Source organism: Macaca nemestrina, chromosome 12 (genome assembly GCF_043159975.1).
Source record: "Macaca nemestrina isolate mMacNem1 chromosome 12, mMacNem.hap1, whole genome shotgun sequence".
Classification (NCBI taxonomy): Eukaryota; Metazoa; Chordata; class Mammalia; order Primates; family Cercopithecidae; genus Macaca; species Macaca nemestrina.
In genome coordinates this window covers 47,753,810-47,774,355 of record NC_092136.1, presented here as the reverse complement: position 1 = coordinate 47,774,355, position 20,546 = coordinate 47,753,810, and the positions used below count along the sequence as shown (strand labels likewise).

The 20,546-nt window shown below is 43.1% G+C and overlaps 1 protein-coding gene across 25 annotated transcripts in view; it reads right to left on the bottom strand.

Annotated features, from left to right (window-relative positions):
• The window catches only part of LOC105486966 (secretion regulating guanine nucleotide exchange factor), a 241,559-nt gene that overhangs the window by 168,530 nt on the left and 52,483 nt on the right, over positions 1-20,546 (bottom strand). For 13 of the 25 annotated variants that reach the window (XR_011610781.1, XR_011610782.1, XR_011610784.1 and 10 more), the window contains one exon: positions 12,874-13,040. The exons of the other annotated variants lie outside the window; for them this stretch is intronic. Coding sequence is in view for 10 of the 13 variants with exons in the window: in XM_011750173.3 (XP_011748475.1) it covers positions 12,874-13,040 (167 nt within the window). In the remaining 3 variants the exon portion in view is untranslated. The remainder of the gene's footprint in view (positions 1-12,873; positions 13,041-20,546) is intronic. 25 annotated transcript variants of the gene reach the window in all.

Below are 20,546 nucleotides of genomic sequence, written 5' to 3'. Positions count from 1 at the left end.
ATTTTCGTGCCTCTGTGCTGTCACCCTAAAATAGGTGTCTGAGGAACAGGGCAATGCAGATTGAAAAAGATGCCTATATTCCTATGAGCCTCATGCTGAGACTGCTGGAGGAGTCAGCATTCTGTTTTTGCTTCTCTCCCTCCAGAACTAATACATTGTAACTCTGTTAGCAACCAGTACGGGGATCTCATGATGGACCTCTCCAAGCCTGCTTCAGAGTAGATGTAGATGGAGCCCCCAAGGCTTCTCCAAGTGCCTGCCATGTGACCTAGCCCCTCACTCCCTGCCTAACAGGGTATGACAAAAAAAAAATCATATGATACAGTGCCCACTCAGGAGCACCATACAATTTCCTCTGGAAGACCACCACACATGGGATAATCAGATGTTACAATACAATCAAATATTAATAGGTGATTCGAACTCTGAGTTAAGATTTCCATTCAATTCAATAACAAATCCCAACCATTTGCTTTCTGACGGCACTGGGTTATGCACTAAAGTTACAGCCACAATCAAGATATGGTGCCTATCCTCAAGTAGCTCATACTTGAAATGGCAACTGAAGTTGTCCAGAAAAGATTCCACTGGGCAAGCTCTAATCTGAGCCTTGTCAAGTGGTACACTTTGGATGTACAGGTAAGGGGGCTAGGACTGAGATACTCCAAAACTCATTCTTCCCGCCACTGTAAACAGAAACAACACAAACCCAAGAAAGAATGATGAGGAATTAAAGTATCTTTTTGCAAGTCTTCAAAGGCATGTTTTACTGTACCAGCTTTAAAGTGGTGGTTTCTGGGGAAGGAGAGCCTCTTGGGTGCCTCTGTTTACCTCCACTAGCTTGTGCCCAGATACCAAGGAGGGACAAATGAGCTCTTACAGGCTCTGCCAGAAGACTGGCACATCTGGACTTCTAGGGGTTGGGGTGACCACCAAGCCACAGTCACCTCTTTGCCCTTCAGCCTGGAAAACCACCATCCAGTCACCTGTACGTCCTCTAGTCCACACTGCTGCCACTATGTTAGCTCTGCTATTTATCAGCTTTGTCCCTAAGTAAGTTACCTCCCCAGGTTTTGGTTCCCTCATCTACAAAATAAGGATAAATTATTATACTGCTTCATGGGAATGTGTTAAGAATTAAAAGTGACGTTTATAAAGTGCTTAGCATAATACATGGCACGTAGTCAATGTTCGACAAACAGGAACTAACATTATTACTTCTTTTAAAAAAATCCAATTGTCTAATCCATTCTTTCTTTCTTTTTTTTTTTTTTTTTCTTTCTTCTGAGACAGAGTCTTGTTCTATCACCAAGGCTGGAGTGCGGTAGCACAATCTCAGCTAACTGCAACCTCCATTTCCCAGCTCAGCTTCCCGAGAAGCTAGGACTACAGGTACACATCACCATGCCTAATGTTTGTGCTTTTTGTAGAGACAGGGTTTTGCCACGTTGCCCAGGCTGGTTTCAAGTGATCCACCTGTCTCAGCCTCCCAAAGTGCTACAAGAAATTAGTTTTCTAAAAACCCATGTAAGAAATCTACAAACAAAACGTACATTTGTTTATAGCTTCATAGTTGATAAAATGCTTTCATATCCCTGACATCATTCTGACAACTTACAGAGCTAAATCCAATAAGAAGCATTATATCTATTTGACAGATGCAAAATCTGAGACTCAGAGAAGTAAAAACAGCTGTCCAAACATCAATCCGCAGTGTAGTCTCTTGATTCTTCCAAGTCCTTCCCCTATTTGTTGCTCCTTTGTGCAGACCCTATCCTCAAATGATATGCATGTTCCATGCAATTAATAAGAAATCTTACCAGTGGGGACCACAGTGAAATAAAACCACAGAGAAGAAACTCAAAAATTACTGAATCACCTTTTTGAAGCAAGGGACTTTCCTCACCCAGTCTTGGGAGTGCTGCTTACAGTGACACAAACATTTTGTTCAGTAGCCATGAGCAACCTTCCCTAGCCAGCTGGGTCTCCTGAAGTGGTACATGGGGAGGCCCCTGTGGGAGCCACAGTAGCCTCCCAGCACCTGTGAGTGGGACCCCACTCTACCTCCTACTTTGCTTTCCACTTATATTTCTGGTTCCTCTGAAAAGCCAGAGGCTTCACAATTAATTATTGTAGCAGTTGCTCCTTTTGCAAAGATCTCTCTGATTCCTTCCATTTCTGTTATCTATAGCCAGTCTCCCCCAATCTTGGATGACATCCGACATCCAGTAAAAAGAGCTCTCTTCCAAATAGTAATCTGCAGATGAAGGAGGTGGCGGCCACCACTGGCAGTGTCCCCACAGACAGAACCACTACATCACAAAGGGAATTATGTAACCATACAAAGATTAACCTCTCCCTTCCAGTCACAATTCACCAGTCCCTCTAACAACTGGCCAGGGATCTTGGGGTTGTAAAGGCTGCATCCCAAGGGAATGGCCTGTTTTTGCTTTCTTGGAAGCAACAAGAGGAATGTTTCCTCTTTATCTACCTCAAGAGGTGCCTACCAGGCAAGGCCTCTGTGGTTCAGGACATTTCAGGCAAAGAAGAGGCTGGAGCCAGATGGCAGTCATCTTTGGGGAAGATGGTGAACTACAGGGCTGGCTCCTAAGGCAGCTATCCAATATAAAGTACCCAGTGGACCCTGGCAAAGAAAAGCTTAATTCAGGTCAGTGTAAACAACAAGGAGGTCCCATTGGTCAGAAGGCTTCCAAGCAAGAAGCTCCAAGGAACAGCAACCCTTGGAATCAAGCAGATGACCTTGTATAGGGGAATGAGCCACTCAGAACAAAGTCCCAAACAGTAACTAAGGATCCAGGACACTGAGTCCAATCCCTGCGCAATGGGACTGGCAAAACCCATACCCTGCTCAGGGTAGGGTTTTTGTGCAAGTAGAACTGGCAGAGAGATCTAGCTGTCTGGATGTGGACAAAGCAGGAGGGAGAAAGTGTTTAGGAAAGGCAAAAGGGAGGTCAGGGCTCATCACATCCCAGAGCCAGGCCACCAACAGCCCAACAAATTCCAGGCCTAAACTCGAAGGCAGGGGAGGTGAAGGGAAAAGTGCTTCAGGGACAGCTGCCCAACAGAGGCAAGGAAGGTGGATAATGACACCACGCAAAGAAAAACTCAATAGAGAAAGTAAGAAGGGGCATGTTTGTAAGACTTGGTGGTAGGAATACCAAGATGATTATAAGACATCATCCTTGTTAGCTACTGAGAAATGGGTAGTAGTTGTCCAAGGAGCCAAAGGCAAAGGGAAGCAGAACCAGCATGCAAAGACCCAGAAGTATCAAAAAACATGATGCATTATTGGCTAGGCATAAATAAACTGCAGAATACAAGGAGAGACTGGTAGAAGGTGAGGCTGGGTATTTTGACAGAAGCTGGATCAAGAAGAGCTTCTTATGAAAATCCAGAGATTTTAGACTTCATTCAGGATGGGAAGCCATCAGAAAGTAAGGGCACACATTCAGCCCTATAATAATCATTTGCTCAGCACCTGCTGTGTGCTGGGTGCTATTCAAGGTGATGAGGAGGCAGTGGTGAACAAGGCCAACAATAGTCCTGGAGCTTACACTCTAATACCTCCATTCTTTGCAGACTGGCTGTGCAGATTATGGGTTGTGTGTTTCTCCCACCCATTGAGAACAGAGGCTGGGTCTTAATCTCCACCATATCCTAAATGCTTGGCTAAGTTTCTTCCATATAGAAAGTCACTATCTAATAAGTGTTTATTATGGGAATAAACATTTTCTGTATTTTCTAAGAGTCTAAAGAAAAAGAGCATAGTGCAATCAGATTTCTATTTCAGTACATCACTTTGGCAACTGGTTGTGAGCAACTGGGATGAAACCAAACTAGAGACAAGGGGTTACCAACTAAGAAGCTGTCACTCTATTAGGCACTAGATAATGAGAGTCCAAACTAGAGGAACAGTGGCAGAAATGGAGGTAGTTTTAGTCCCCTGACCAGCCAATTCATGTGCAGCGCATTCAGCCTTCACAGACCTAGAATCGCTCTCAGCAGACCACCGCAGCCTCCTTTAAACCCTCATTGCCTTCTGTTTCCACTCTAAACCTCTGCATGATTTACTTTCACCCTGGGACAGCCGTTTTCAAGGTCAAATGCAACAAAAGACAGCTGGTCAGCTCCAGGGTAACCCTGGGCAAAGCCTGGGGCAGTCGTACTTCTGCAGAGCATGGTAGTGACATACGAGGTCACTAGGACTTTAAATCAGTGCTGATGAATTTCCTCTGCTGCTGAAAAAAAAGCAAGCCAGAGATATCCTTGCTGTCAATGCTGATGGCTACCTCAACAGGAGTTCATACTCTGATGCTGCACGGAGATTGGCTGGATTATCAAGCATCTAGGCTCCACTATCTTCACTGGTTCTGGTTCTAAGAAGTGTTTACCAGATCCACGGTGGTTCTATGTAGCTTCTAAGATCTCAAGGGATTAAGACAAAGCAGCAGCTCTGACCCATACTTTTAACAAAACCTGCACCTGAAGCAGCTCATGTGTCATGAACCTAAAAAACAACTTTTTTTGTACATGTACAGCACTTTACAGTCTACAAAAGCCCTTATATATACTATCTGCATTTTTCTATAATCCTATGGGCAAGATAATGCAGATATTATTATGTGCACTTTGTGAATGAGAAAGCTAAGGCTTGGAAAGGTTCTGAATGACCCCAAATCAGATTGTACATACAGAGCAGAAAGTCCAACCCAAGTCACGCTCTATGTTCAAGACTGTGTCCATCAGACCTCCAACTCCAGCCAGCACGAGTTTACTACTATAAGCATGAATTAACTTACTGTCCCAATACTTACTGAGGCTATTCCTTTCCTTGTCGCTTTTCCTGATATGACACTGAGGCAGAGCCTGTAAAGGGCCACCAAGTCTCCATTAGACCTGACTACCAGCCAGTGATATCCAAAGCCAGAGCCCAGGGTCACACACTGATCAGAACTGTCCAGAAAAGAAGCTGTTGGTATACAGGGCTAGCAATGAGAAAAATGAGGGGTCTGAGAGCCAGGTTCAAGTCCCTGTTCTGCCATGTACTGTGATTTTGAGCAAGTGACAGCTTTCTTTCTCAACTTCAGTTTCCTCACCCCCAGAATAAGGACAACAGCATCTGCCCTTCCTGCCACTCAGGGGTCAGAGCGAATAATGGTGTCTTCCTTCTCCCATTTCCAGACAGTCACCCAACAGTGCTGGAATAACCCATTACAGAGTAAAGTGAACTAGTCCCTCCCTGGTGGCCTCCCTGCTCTAACCTCATCACTCCAGCTGATAATTTGCCTTCCAATCTAACCAGGAATATTTAAGCCAACCAACATGAGGTCTCACGCTTTTTTCATCACAATTCTATTATTACTTTGTACCAAACTTTGACCTAATTATACAAAGATAAATAAGATAATGCCTGTCCTCAAAGAACTTCAAGTTTGATTTTGAAATGGGCATGTTAATAATTACTACATTACTAATAAATACCACATTGCAGTATTGGGCAGCAAGTTTGACTTTTATTTGTGAATTCTTGGTGCCTGTGCATGGCCCACAGTAGGATACGGCAAATATCTGTTGAATAAATAAATAAAACTAACATAAAACCTGATGACAAAAGAGGTACACAGTTCAATGAAAGCATTCTCTTCTCCACCTCAAAACTTCTCTCTTCACATATCCCCTTATTTCTTTACTCCAGCACTGAAAGAAAGAAAAAGTCTCCTTTCTTCTTGTCAGAACTGACCCCTTCACAGTGACCTCAATCCTCTGTCTCATCTTCTTGGGGGCCTTGCTCCAATTCTTCTCCCTTCCTCTTGCAACTTTACTCATTCAGTTTTTTTTCTCTCTCTAAATCTCTCTTTCAGCCTTCTGACACACTCTGGTTTCTCCATGCTTACAAAACAAACTGTAACCAATCCCTCTCTTCAAGGTACTGGGCTTGTTTTCATCATCTTTGACCGGAATCTCCTGGAAGGGCTACTCACACCCACAGCCTCTATTTCTCATCACTCGCTCACTCATTTGCTGTGCTCCTGCTTTAGCTTCTACCTTCCAACTGAAGCTGCTCTCTCAAGTGCCACAGCCTCCCGGTCACCAAATTCAGTGGTCTTTACTCCATCCCCAACCTCCGTGACCTCCCTGTTGGCATTTCCTTGGCTTCTGTGACTTGGCAGGACCTGGCTTCCCTTCTGCCTCTCCTGTCAATACTCAGTCTCTATCTGGCTGCTCTTCCTCTGCTTTCCTCTTCAAATTCTTGCCAAGATTCCCCTGTTACTTTACTTTTGCTCCCTTGAGCACTAATTCAACATCAAGGCTTCCAATTCGGGAAGGCTTTCCAGTCACAACTTCCCACTCCAGCCCCTACCCCCACCCAGCAGAACCCAACAAAACCACAGGGACTGAAAATGCAAGAAAGAGAAGGTCACCAAGACACAGGAAGGGACAGGATCAACATATTTTCATTGCCAGATTCTCTTAAAGCCTTTGTCACATTCTGTTTGTCCTACAGTAAACTTAGCCCCGCTACTAACTCACAAGCTCCTAAGACAGAAACTGTTCCACTCTTCTCTGCTTCCACTACCCTAATGCTGTGTTCAGACAGACAGGCATACCTAAGCATCTGTTGGATTAAAGAAGAAAATCTGAAGGTGAACAGGCGCGAAAGTACTTGGTAAACTGTGAAGTGCTAAAGGACTATGAGCCTCATCATCAGTAGCCTTTGCAAGAAACTTCAGGGCTGTTCTGAGCACAATACAGGCTCACAGCCTATCTGTGCTGGCTCTGCAGGGCATCTGATGACCAAATGCCTGAAAACATGGAAATGCCTATTCCTGAACTGGCCTGGGATTGAGAAGCACAGACTATGGGGAAGAAGCGAAGAAGAAGTGAAAACAGGCACATACCTCCAAAACCATTGCTTTCATTCATTTTTCACTTAGCCAGTAAACATTCATTAAGTACTCACAAGGTGCCAGGTACTATTCTAGACACGGGGATCACATCTTTGAACAAGACAGACAAGGCCCTCGCTCTCTTGGATTTTCTATTTTAGTGAGAAAAGAGAGATGATAAATATAAATAAGAAAACAGTGGGTAGTAGTAAGTGCTTGTTTCACCATCTCTCTCAAATATGACAGCTCTTCCTCCCTTCTGAGTGTTCACAGGGACAAATCCGGTCCACCCCTTTGAGGTTTGTTTTGTGTTATTTCTTCCCCTGCTATGTCAGCAGCTATAGCACAGATGTGCTAGATTTTTAAATCTCCAATGAAACCATCTTTGGGTGAACAGTACTACCCATTTTAAGCACTGCTATCCCATTTCCAGAGGCCTTTAAAACACTGGACCCTGCTACAACTGAAAGGTTTGGGCTGCCTGGGCCCATGGTCTCAGAGACCTTATGCTTCTCTAGGAACAGCAATGATGCTGTGGGTTACTTACCAGAGAGCCACTTGGGAATGCTTTTTCAGGTTGTGTTCAATTCTGTCAGAGCCCTCCGGACTCAGCTGATTGCTAGTGGTAGATTTCTGTGTTATTTAGGGCACCAAAGTCCCACAGTCTTGACACAAACTTAAAATTAGAAATGCATTAAATATAGGAAAGGAGGAAGGTCATTCAGGAAAGGCAGTCTTCCGAGGCAGCTGTAGGACAAAGATGCCCTGGAAACTTCCAGGTTCATTAATGGGTTTTACACAAGCATTCAAGTGGTATTTCTCCTTCAGAAATAACACTGTGGAAAGTGTAGGGGCCTGGCTCAAACCTCAGTTAACACAGCTGAGTGAGTGACTCTGCAAACTAAAAATAGCTTCTTTCCCACTCATTCCGACAGATTGCACTTAGACCCTGTGCACAGGTTGATCCTCTAGCAGTTTTAGTCCCGCTGCAAATGAGAGCTGATGGCATTTGGGCTTGACAATTACCCAATCTCTTGGTTTAACTTTTGTTTATTTCCACATTTCCTGCTCCTGCTCCAATGGCACTGTATGCGCACACACATGCACGTGTATACTGAGTTCCCTGGCTGGGATTTGGTGCTCCTCAACCAAACGTAGGCAGAATTTAAACCAGGAACATGACTCAGGACTGTGGCTGCAGACTGAGCCCAGAGAAAGTCCTTAGAAACACTGGGAATCAGGCTGTTTGCCTTGGATCCTCTCCTAATTCCTAGCTAGCCTCTCTGGCCTCAGTTTCCTGAACAACAAAATGGGAATAACCATGCCTATTCTGGCCTATTTCACAGCATCATGCTGGGATCGAATGAGACAATGTATGTGACGGTCATTTTCCTTCAGACAGTGATGGGACAGGCTAGACAGGCAGCCAGACTGCAAAACTAGGTTCAGCCACTAGAATGGGTAGGCATCCTGATTGCATCAGAAGTTAAAAGCGATCTAGACTCAATTTCAGTTTATGTTGTCCCTCAGCCTGATATCCTTCTACCTTTGCTAAACTCCTATGCATTTTTAAGAACCCAATTCAAATAACATTTCTTTTTTGTTAGTGTCTTCAGAATTAACAATTCCATCTTTACTGCTCCTTTGGCCTTTTGTACATACCTCTAATAGCACTTTTCACTCAATTACAGTAGATATTAACTTATGTACCTGGAAGTTCTTTGAGGGCAAAGACTGTGTATTTTTCATCCTTGTATCCACCTCCCCACCCACTTCCACTGTATGGCCAACACTGGTGCATGACAGGTGTCAACCAATGTTTATGGAATGCGCAAGAACTCAAAAGTCAAGAAGGAGGTAAATGTCAGAGAGATCCAGGAGAGCATAAAAGGTGGGACAGCACACAAACAGTCAGTGGCGGGGACGGCGGGCAAGAAATCCAAGAAGGTAGTGTCACTGAGGTCAGTCCTAGGCAATAAGGGCACAGGCACAGGGATGACAGTCAAAGCTGAACTGCAAGTTCTGGGAAGACCAGACAGGGATTTCATCTTGGAAACACAAAGAATTGAACAGGGAGCAGGAGCATTCTATTGAGGTCCAGAGAATAAGGAACGGCGGCATCATACCAAGTCCTGCAACCTAAACTGGAATAGGAGGGCTTGGGGACAAGAAACAAGGGCAGAGAATAGAGCCAGGGCAAAGAATCGAGCAAGGCTGAAGTGGTACTGAAGAAGCCTGGGAACTTATAGGTTAGTTAACATTCTCAGGAGTGCCAAAGTTGAATTAGCAGCTAGGGATTAGAGACCTTAGCTATGAAACTGGCTTGGAAAGCAGAGAGCTGCTGGGGTATACATCTGCAGTCAAGGAGCAAACAAACCTGTTCACACACATACTGCCCTGTCATGTGCATGGTGGGATTAATCCAGATCACTGTACTACCCACTCTGGAATTTTCCAGGAGTGCCTAGAGAGGCCCAATATCTAAGGTAAAACTGACAGCGAATGAAACAGAAGTTTTTACCACTGTGAGAACATTAAAGGAAGGCCTGCAAGGTCTAAAATCTCAAATAAAGTGTTTCTCCAGCTAGAGAGGAGACATGGCTCAGAAGAAAAGAATTGAGACACTTAGGGAATTTACAGACCCTTATTCCCAGACTTCAAGCACCCAGCAAAGGGATCCACCCAGGAAAGGGCACATAGAAAAAAGGACCTCAATTTTAGTTTATCTGTAGAGTATGTGACCTTCTTCAAGCACTTCAAGTTAAAGACCCAGGCTCACTGTTTACCTATTGTGTGATCAGTAGGGGCCAGCTGAGTTTACCCATTCCTAGCCTTAGTCTCCTTATTCATAATGCAGCAATTGTGACACCTGCACATAGGTTCATCATGAAGACAAAATAATATCTGCAAAGCATTTAGCATATTGGCCTATAATAAGCACTAACTAACTTTGTGTTTCTTTGCTTTCTTTGGTTCCCAGGAAGGGATGGTTATACCACAGTCTAGCTGTCTACCTGTGTTTTCCTCTCCTGTTTGGCTGTCCTTCTGGACCCTTCTGTGCAGACATCCTATCTGAGACACCAGACAATTCACTCCTCCTCTTGCTTATCCCTTGGACATTAAAGGCAATTAAGAAGAATTAAAGGCAATTGGTCAGCTATGTGCCACACGCAGGTCCTCAAGGGTCAGGAAACATCAGCCTAGTCCAACACTGTTCCTGTGCCTCCAGGTGTCTCTGCACCTCTCTGGCCAAGCCCATGACCAGGGTAGCACCTAGTTTAGTGTGGCTCTTGTCTTCTCCAAGGTGAACCCACTCCTAGTAGCATATACCTGCCTCCTGGACTGGCTCTCTCTTGGCCTCGAGCAAATATATGCCTAGCAGGCGAGACCTGGATATCCGGGTGAACCCACTCCTAGTAGCATATGGCTGCCTCCTGGACTGGCTCTCTCTTGGCCTCGAGCAAATATATGCCTAGCAGGCCAGACCTGGATATCCACAGCTGGAGATAATTCCCAGACCCAATTTACCAGAGAGTAAGAGCCTGGAGTCTGAACCTGAAGTGAGACCGAAGAGTCTACACTCCAGCACCCCAGAGACTGGAGCTAGGAAAGAAGGAGCTCTAAAATGAAGCTGCTAGGGGGCTCAGGGCTCAAGCCTACTCCTGATAAGCTACATAAAATTTGTATCAATGTCAGGCTCTTACCCTAAATTTTGCACTGGCCATGTCTATCACAGTGCTGCATACTGTGGCTACCACAAGGCATTAAAAAACTTCAAAGGGTAAGAAGAGAATGGACTCAACAGTTTCTGAGTGCCTACTAAGTCATGAACTTTGCAAGTTATCCTTACCAATACCAATACCTTAGGTATTATGACACAGGGTATACTCATCTTTCCAATAGAACTAGAGACTCGGAAAAATCTAAGAATCCTCTATTCCTCCACTACTGTGCAACCTGACCACAAAGTCTTAAATGATCTGGGAAAGACAAAGAAAAACTAGAGTCTAAAGCACTATTTAACAGGCTCTCAGCACCTTAACTCACTAAGGAGACAATACTAGTTTAAATACTGCATTGCCTTATTTACTACTGGTAGAGCCAACTTCTGCCAAACACAATCTGGAGAAATATATCAAAAGTCATAAAGATGCTCCTGACCTTTGCCCTTGTCATTGCATCCCCAAGATCATATCTTAAGGAAACAGTTCAACAGAGATTCACTAGTGGTGAAAAAAAAAAAGGATGATCTAAATGTCCAATATCTAAAGAATGGTTTGAGAAATCCCAGAACCTTCTAATCATGTAATGTTTACTGTATAGCCATTTTAAATGTTCATTTTAAAGACCAAGAGGGAAAAAAGCAAAGCATCTGTGATATAATAAAGATTGAAAACAAAACATCATAAATGCTATTGGTACAACTTGTAGAGAAGTATGGACACGTGTATACACAAAAAGGAATGTAGCTGTTTTAGGGTGGTAAGATCATGGAAATCTTCCATAATACTAAGTGGTTTCATTATTATTACATGTAAAATTGTTTTTGTGGTATTGTTTAGTACCTTTTCAACCCAGAAGAAAGAGAGAGAAAAAAAGACAGACACATTTAACCCAGCACTAAGAAAAGGCCCAGGAAGACCAGGGCTGGGATGTGAAAGCAGAAACTGAGAAGCGTCCTACATACCCGGAAGGAGGAGGCCAGGCAGGGCCCTGGGGAAGGGAAGCCCTCTAGGTATGAAGAGGGTTGTCATTAGTCTGATGCTAATTACAGAAGTCTCACTAGCTTATTAATTTTTTTGACAGACTCTGAATGAAGACTGAATTCCTTCATTAAGCCAACTTGGGTTCAGAGGCACATTTCCTGTGTGGCCATCCTCATTCCTCTAAAAAATCTAGCCTTTTCTTTTTTTTAAGGGTAACAGTAAAGTAAAATTTAGTAACAGAAACACACACCCTGGAGAAATTAAGATTCCTGCCTTAAATGTAGAAATTCAAACCACTTCAGAAAATCAAAGGGGTTTGAATAAGCAACTGAACTGCAGTACTTTCTGGACTGGGAAAAATAAACACAAGTATAAAATATTTAGCTCAGTATTAAACGGCCCCTTGATCAGGTTCCAGCCCATCTTTCTGATATTACCTCATAATTGTCCCTCCAGATACCCAATGCTCCCGCCAAACTGAACCACCAAGTGGTCCCCAAAATAGTTTCCTCCCTTTCCTACCCCCATGACTCTGTTCAAGCTGTTGTGCACACTTAAAATTTCTGTCTTACAACTGCTTGCTCAAGTCTGACCCATCCTCTAAAGCACAGATGAAAGCATCAAAGCCTTGTCATTGTCCTGGGTTTTTCTTGGTTTTTTTTGGTTTTTTTTTTTTGAGACAGAGTCTTGCTCTGTTGCCCAGGCTGGAGTGCAATGGCGCGATCTCAGCTCACTGCAACCTTCGCCTCCCAGGTTCAAGCAACTCTCCTGCCTCAGCCTCCCAAGTAGCTGGGACTACAGGCGTGTGCCACCATGCCCAGCTAATTTTTGTATTTTTAGTAGAGATGGGGTTTTATCATGTTAGCCAGCCTAGTCTCGAATTCCTGACATCAGGCAGTTCACCCGCCTTGGCCTCTCAAAGTGCTGGGATTACAGGCGTGAGCCACTGTGCCTGGCCAGCCTTGTCATTTTCAAAGCCTAGGCCAATCCCTGTACCCTGAATTCATTTCTTGCTCTTCATAGTAGATCCAAAGTACTTTGAACCTCCAAGGAACTACACAAAGTCTGCCTTGCAGTACAGTTATCTGGGTAACTGACTTTTGACCACATTAAAGCACGAGCTCCTTGGAGCAAGGATCTCTTCAGATTCCTACATGGAACCTATCCATAATGCCTGGCCCACAGTAGGCCCTCAGTAAATGCTTCACTGAAAGACAAGAAAAAGGGACACATTACATCTGTGTGAAGTCACTTCCTACCTCAGTTGCTCCAGTTAAGCAATGCAGAGATGAAGGCATGTTGTTCAGTAGTCTTGAACAGGGGAGGAATGAATCTTGCTTTTCTAGTTTCCAGCCTTCGTAAGTCTCCAACTTCCTCCCTAGTTGACCATAGTCTGCTCGGCCCCAGGTAAACACCTTGCCAGTTTCTAAAAACAAACATTATTTGAATTAAGACTACATTCCACAGCTGTGCTCCCATGGGTAGGCAATGAATTACAAGAGAAAGTGTGACACTGATTTTAGTACCAACTACCAGGAGCCTTCCTATCTTCCTGTAAAGAAGGCACACGCACTCATATTTTTACAGATGTGGAAATGAAGGTTCAGAGAGGTTAAATGACTTGCCCAAGATCAAACAAGCTGTTAGTACCAGAGCTGGATTCAAGCAGATTCATTCTAAAGTTTCTGCTCTTGCATGTTATATCGATATGGATATGACTATGGATATAACTTCAATCATGCTTTATGGCCTTCCATTCCCTCCCTTCCCCACACACTCCTTGTGCTTTGCCCAGATGCCTGCTCTCAGGCTCTCCTCTTCCCCACCCAACCCAGGGCCCATTTAGCTACCTTGAAGTTCTCCACTCCACAATCTCTTAGGGCCTAGCTCAACGAATGGCCAGTTTCATTTGCTTTCCCCTCCTTATAACATAAGGGGACCTTTCGGAATCTATGCTCTTACCAAAGAAGCAATTCTAACAATCCTAAGGTAAGTGTTTATGTGTGCTAGAGGGAAGGGAGTGAGAGAAGAAAAAAAAAATGGCAAAACCATTTGGAGCCAGAAAAGCATTTAGTCCCCCAGATGCACCACATGGGAAGCGGGCCAGTGCTAAAAATGACAAAAGAAAACGAGATTTGCAAAAGGAGAAATGGACTTTCTTCTCCCAGATAAGAGAAAATTCACCAAATTCATTCAGTTGTACCAAGTGCCACATTTGTTATTTCAACACAAATGCAAAATCTGATGAGGCATAGATTATTAACAGATTCTCTGCAATAAATATGCATAACCATGTGCGTTGTATAAATTCTTTATACATGTTTATTTTAACAAAGAAAAACTTTGCTTTAGAGACAAAACACAGAGCAATGCATATTAAATTCTAGACAAATCTACTACTGCATACTTTGTGTTTGGTATCAAAGCTTCATCTGGCCCCACATTCAACATATGGTTTATAGTGTCAGCTAAAAAACAACCATAGATTCATGGGGAAATGTCAGAATATTGCAGTGATACAAGGTTCTGCAGGGAAACAGTTCTCAGCATCAGCCTGCTAGCAGACACTAAGGTAGATACCAACAGTTTACAGGAATCTGACTTTTGGGCTTCCTCAAAGAGGAAACAAAGTCTGTGTAGCTCACAGGGTATATGGGATACCTTGTATATTAGGAGAGCTGGGAGTAGGTCCATTCACACGTACTACTTCATGGCTCTTTGTGTGCTGTTCCTTTTGCTAAGAATGCCCTCTCCTTAACTGGTAAACTATGGCTGCACCTTTGGAGTCCAGCTCATGTACCACTAGTTCTATGAAACCTTTCTTGAATCCCCAGCTCTCCCCAGCAAGGGTGAAAGTCACCCTCCCGTGAGCCACCTTTATCACTGTACTCATCAACTACTATGCTGTCACTTGACAGGTGAAAAAATTAAGGTTCAGATAAGTGACCTGCCCAGGGTCACACAGCTAAGCCACATCTCTTTCTACTAGCCCATGGTATCACTCTGCATTGGTTATTAAGCCCTAGTCACTGCATAATCACTCAACACTCTTCCTTCACTTCTGCAAGATTACTCTTAAAAACCCATGTGCCCAGGACCCATAAGGCATCCAAAACTGGCAAATTGTCCCTCTACCGGAGCTGGCTAGGATTTCTAACCAGATTGCTAAGCAGGAGATTCCCAAGAAGCCAGGGGATGAGACTGTTGCTGCTTAAATGACTATAGCATTCCTCTGCTGGGAAAAACTAGGAAGTTGTTGTCTCTAAGACTACAGAAATAATTTTATCAGAAATCACACATTGAATCCTTTCTTTCACATGAAGTAAAACATCTTAGAGCTTTCCTGTTATTAATTATTGATGTCAAAGACAGTCAAGACTGGTATAATATGGTGCCACCATTATTATATCCCCGATAGCAATTCAGCCATTCCACTTACATAGCACTTTTCACCTTCAAAGCACTTTACAAAGATTAACTAATTAATCCTCATACTCTCTGGGGAGGCCATAGACATTCTGGTTAAGATAAGTCCAGAAACCAGGCTGACTTAATGTTCAGTCTTCAGTCTCAAGCCTAAATTTAATGCACTCTGAACTTGTCTGTTTCTCCTCAAAATAAACTCTGCATCAGAAGCCTCACCCAGGATAGAAGAGACCCTTTTATTTTTCCTTTTCTTTTAAACAGACATTTATTGACCTCTTCCCAGGTACCCAGTACATTCATTGACATTGTCTCAATCCTCACAATAATGCTGTGGCATACAGAGTATTAAGCTTATTTTACAGATGAGGTTAAATGATGAGAGTTAAATGATTTGGTTGGGTTCAAACAACAACCAAGTAGTTGAATCAAGATTTAAACGTGTGTCTTCTGACTCCAGGGCCAATGGTATCTCCAATGATTGCACAGCTGCTGTCACAGACTGACAAAATTTGGCTGATGAAACAGCCATTTTTACAATGTTTGAGGAAGAGGAAAACCCAGATTAAATGGATATGCTCTGTGTACCATCCAGCTTTCCTCACTAGAATAATCTTCTTCCCAGGAGCCCATGCAGAAATCAGGACTGTAAGTGCTGAAATAAAGGCATTAAACACATGGACGATGATTTTATGTCATCTGGAGTAAAATAAATCCACATATAAAAAATGCTCATTAATACATTGTAGATGAATGTCTGCATCAAGCTGATGCATGCTGTCAAATCCAGGGAGACTCGATCACAAATTTAACAAATGAATCTTTTCCTTAAAGGATTATATATTACTATGATAAAAAAAATAGATACACTAATGTCATCCAAAAAGTATAGGTATGTGTCTCCAGGTAAATGATAAATTAGAGAGATGACAAAATAGCTCAAAACAAAGTCAGCAAGTGACACACAATTTATAAGGCAGGTCCATGTAAGAATTAGCACAGAATAACTACAGAGCCAAGAAGTATACCCTGCAAAAAATATCAACGCACCACAGAAAACGACAGAGGCCAAATGAGAAGTATGGAGAAAGAACACTTAAGGGGTCTGGAACTGGAATTGTCCTGGGAGGCTTGAGGGAACAAGAGGCATTTAAGGTGAACTTCTGGATAAGAAAAGAAAATGGGAGACCGAGGGAGGATATTGAGGAACAGTGTGAGATGAGCAATGATATGAAAATCAAAAGGTGGCCAGGCGCAGTGGCTCACACCCGTAATCCTAGCACTTTGGGAGGCCAAGGCGGGAGGATCACCTGAGGTCAAGAGTTTGAGATCAGCTTGGCCAACATGGTAAAACCCCATCTCTACTAAAAATACAAAAATTAGCTGTATGTGGTGGTGCACGACTGTAGTCCCAGCTACTGGGGAAGGTGAGGTGGCAGAATCACTTGAACCTGGGAGGCAGAGGTTGCAGTGAGCCAAGATGGCAGCATTGCACTCCAGCCTGGGCAACGGGGGAGACTGTCTCAAAAAAAAAAAAAAAAATCAAAAGGCAGGAGAGTGAATGAGGGTCACTAGGGAAGGAGACTGGGAGGGGAGTCAAGACTGCCAGGCTGGGGCCAGCCACAGGGAATTGCCATGGCTGGGTCTGGATCTCACCCTCCAGACCAAGGGTCCCTAAACTTGGTTGCTTACTATTAGTAAAAGAAAAAAAAAAAATTTTTTTTGAGACAGAGTCTTGCTACATCATCCAGGCTAGAGTACAGTGGCATGATCTTGGCCCACTGTAACCTCCACCTCCTGGGTTCAAGCAATTCTCCCGCCTCAGCCTCCTTAGTAGCTGGGATTACAGTCATGCACCACCACATCTGGCCAATTTTTGTATTTGTAGTACAGACAGGGTTTCGCCACGTTGGCCAGGCTGGACTTGAACTCCTGACCTCAAGTGATCTGCCTGCCTTGGCCTCCCAAAACGCTGGGATTATAGGCGTGTGCCACTGCACCAGATGTCTATCAGCAAAATATTTTTTAACACATCACCAACATATGTACATTAATTTATTTATTAAAGTATGCACATTCTATGTACAGTATCCTGCTTATTCTTGCAACAAGCCTGTGAGTTAGGCACTTTTACCATCCCCATGTTACTCACAGGGAACAAGGTACTTACCCAAAGTCACAGAGGTAGTAAGTGATAAGGTAAGAAAAGAAAGAAACAACAACAATAACAGAAGCCTAGGATGCATCCAGGCCTAAACTAGAATTGAAGTCATAGGAAAACAAAAAAGAAAGAATTTACAGGGCTCGGCACCCCATTAGATGTGATTTTGAAAGGAAAGGAGAGGAAATAAACACCATTCTGAGATTTCACGATTTCAAGGTGAGTAGGAAGGTGATGAAGGTATAGAGATGCTACATCAAGGGTCCCGCTAATGGGAATCATAGAATGTTATTTAATTACCAAATTATTTAACTCTCCTGGGGTATTTTGCAAACATGTTATCAAATAGTCAAATATAAATAAAAGGGGAGAGAGTAAGGAGAAAGACTACTAGATGCAAACCACAGAGAGCAGGGGATACTCTGCAGGTAGGGTGGGTGGATGATGAATATTCAAGAGGCCAACTTCCTTTACCATCCATCAAGGGCTGCAGGTGCTGCAGCCATAGCTATAGGTACAAGGAGAAGTAGCTCCAGGGATGTCTGAGCTCTTCAGGGAAGAGAAATTTCTACCCTGTTCTAGAGAAGGGAGTCCTATAGGTGATAGAAAGATAGATTAGAGGATCATCCGTATTTTCTTGACAGTATCTGTCCAAAAAGGGAATATAATGTCACTGAAGATAGCAAAATGGAGTCAGCAAACCAAGGTAGATGTTATAAAAAGAAAATCCATGGGTAAGAGAGAGAAAAGACCACATGACCTCTTCAGTCCCTCTCAACTCTAATATTCCAGGATGTTACAAGGCTATCTAGAACACACTCATGAAAAGGAGGAAGCTCTCTACCCATAGGTTTGTTATATTTATGATTCACCTGTTTACAAACATAAGTACCAGTTACTCTCTGGGTTATTCATTCTGTGTCCTTAGAAGGTAAGAACCTGACTTCTGTCACTCATCCTTCATTCTGCCACATGGACAGAGACTTCATAAAAAGGCATTTGATGATAATACCCAGGGACTCGTTAAACACAGAACTAACTGCCCAAGAATCACCTAGCATCATCTTCCTGTACAAGGAGCAGGAAACAGGCAAGGAGAGAGCTCAGAGCACAGCGGCAGTCACACCACACTCCTCTCCGTATAGCATGTGCCATGCTGCTCCTCCACAAGGCCTCTAATATGGTTTGGCTGCATCCCCACCCAAATCTCATCTTGAACTGTAATCTCCATAATCCCCACATGTTGTGGGAGGGAACTGGTGGAGGTAATTGAATCATGGGGTCAGTTTCCCCCATGCTGTTCTCATGATAGTGAGTGAGTCTCACAAGATCTGATGGTTTTATAAGTGTCTGGCATTTCCCCTGCTGGCTCTCATTCTGTCTCCTGCCACCCTGTGAAGGGGTGCCTTCTGTCATGATTGTAAGTTTCCTGAGGCCTCCCAAGCCATGTAGAACTGTGAGTCAATTAAACCTCTTTTCTTTATAAATTACCCAGTGTCAGGCATTTCTTCACAGCAGCGTGAGAACGGACTAATAGAGCCTCCATACTGGTTCCCTCTGTCCCCAGCTATCCCTACTACCCTGATCTCATTCGCCTAGTCAGCTCCTGCTCATCTTCAACTCTGCCCACTACTCAACTCAGATCAGGTTCCTCTGTGCAACAATCTCAGAGGACCATGTTCCACATCCTGGGAGCATTTACCTCAGCTTATAAATGCACACTCATTAGGACTGTTTAATTAGTGTGTGTCTCCTCTTTCAGAGAGTCAGCTCCATGATACTGGGGACAGGCTATTTCACTCATTCTTGAGTCCTAGAATAATGCCCAACACAAAGTAGGCACTCAATAAATATCTCCTGCTTGAATGAACAATTGAATAAATGAATCCAACCACCTCCCTACCTATCAACCTATCTACCTCTTACTCACCACTACTGAGCACTACCATTCACTGGCTCCATAATCTTGAGCAAACTGCTCAACAACTCTAAGTCTTACCTGCAGAATGAAAACAAAAGCATCTCCCTTGTAGCATTGCTGCAAGGATACTTTTCCATAAAGCGTGTGGCACACACTAACTAGTGAACGGCCATTATTACTATTATGCTCCCAAACTGAACAACACAGCCTTATCAAGGATTTACATGGTTCCACACAGCATTTCTACCACTTTGTCAAATCTTCTCAGCCAATTCCCACCTACCAAAGTGTTAGGGTCAATGTCTCTAATGATAATCAAAGAAGAGAAGGAACATTGAAAGCTCGATCACGGAATTTTGATTTTTAAGATTAAAGCATGGTGGCTTGCACATCAGAAGTCTATAATGTACCAGACGAAACAAATTAATTAAAGGTAGGAAAAAGAAGAGAGTTAAAGGGAACAATGGAGAAGAAAGATGAAGCAAGACGAGTTGGAAAAGAGAAGAGAGGAGAGGAAGCTTTAACTTGAGATTCAATAAAACTTGAATTAAGATTCAGGTCTAATCCTGGCTTCTCTTCTGGGCTGAATGGCCTTGAACAGGTCCCTTCTTCTTTAGGGGCCTAGTTTTCCCATCTATAAAACAAGAGGACTGGAATAGATGACCTCTTGGATACCTCCCTGATCTACACTTTAATTATGATGCCTAAAAATCTTCAGTGTTAAAATGACTGGTATACAATTTAATTTTATTGTCACCTTTGGAATATTTAGTCTCACCACGGTCCAAAAATAAAGCATGCACTCTAATATCAAAGACTACTCATATAGTTCCCAGTGTAAATAAAAAGTAAAACTTGACTGTATAGTTTGTTATTTTTTAGTAAAATGTCACAAGTTTCCAAAGTCGTATCATAAACAATTTCACATAATAAAAGGTTTGGATTTTTTTTAAGTTAATACAGAAATAAAATTCCCAAATACGGGCTGCCTAACTAAAAAGGGGAGAAAAAGCCTGCAAAGAGAATGAACAAAAGTTGAGGGGTTGGGGGGAATTTATTTATTGAGAGCTGACTCTGTATAAAACTGCTTTTGGCACTATCATTAAGTTACATAATTTAATCAACCCCGACTGATTACTATGAATCCCATTTTACAGATTAAGAAACAGATCACAGAGGTTAAATGACTTGCCCAAGATCACACAGCTAGTAAGTGGCACAGCTGCAATAATAACAATAATAATTGCTAATATTTTGAGGGCTATTTCATGCTAAACTCTTCATATGGATTATCCCTTTTAATCCACAGAAATACCCTAAGTAGGCATTATAATCCTCAAATTACAGATGAAAATATTAACGCATAGAGAGAGGTTATGTCTCTGGCTCAGAGCCAGCAGCTCTCAATGGCAAAGCTAGGATGGGAC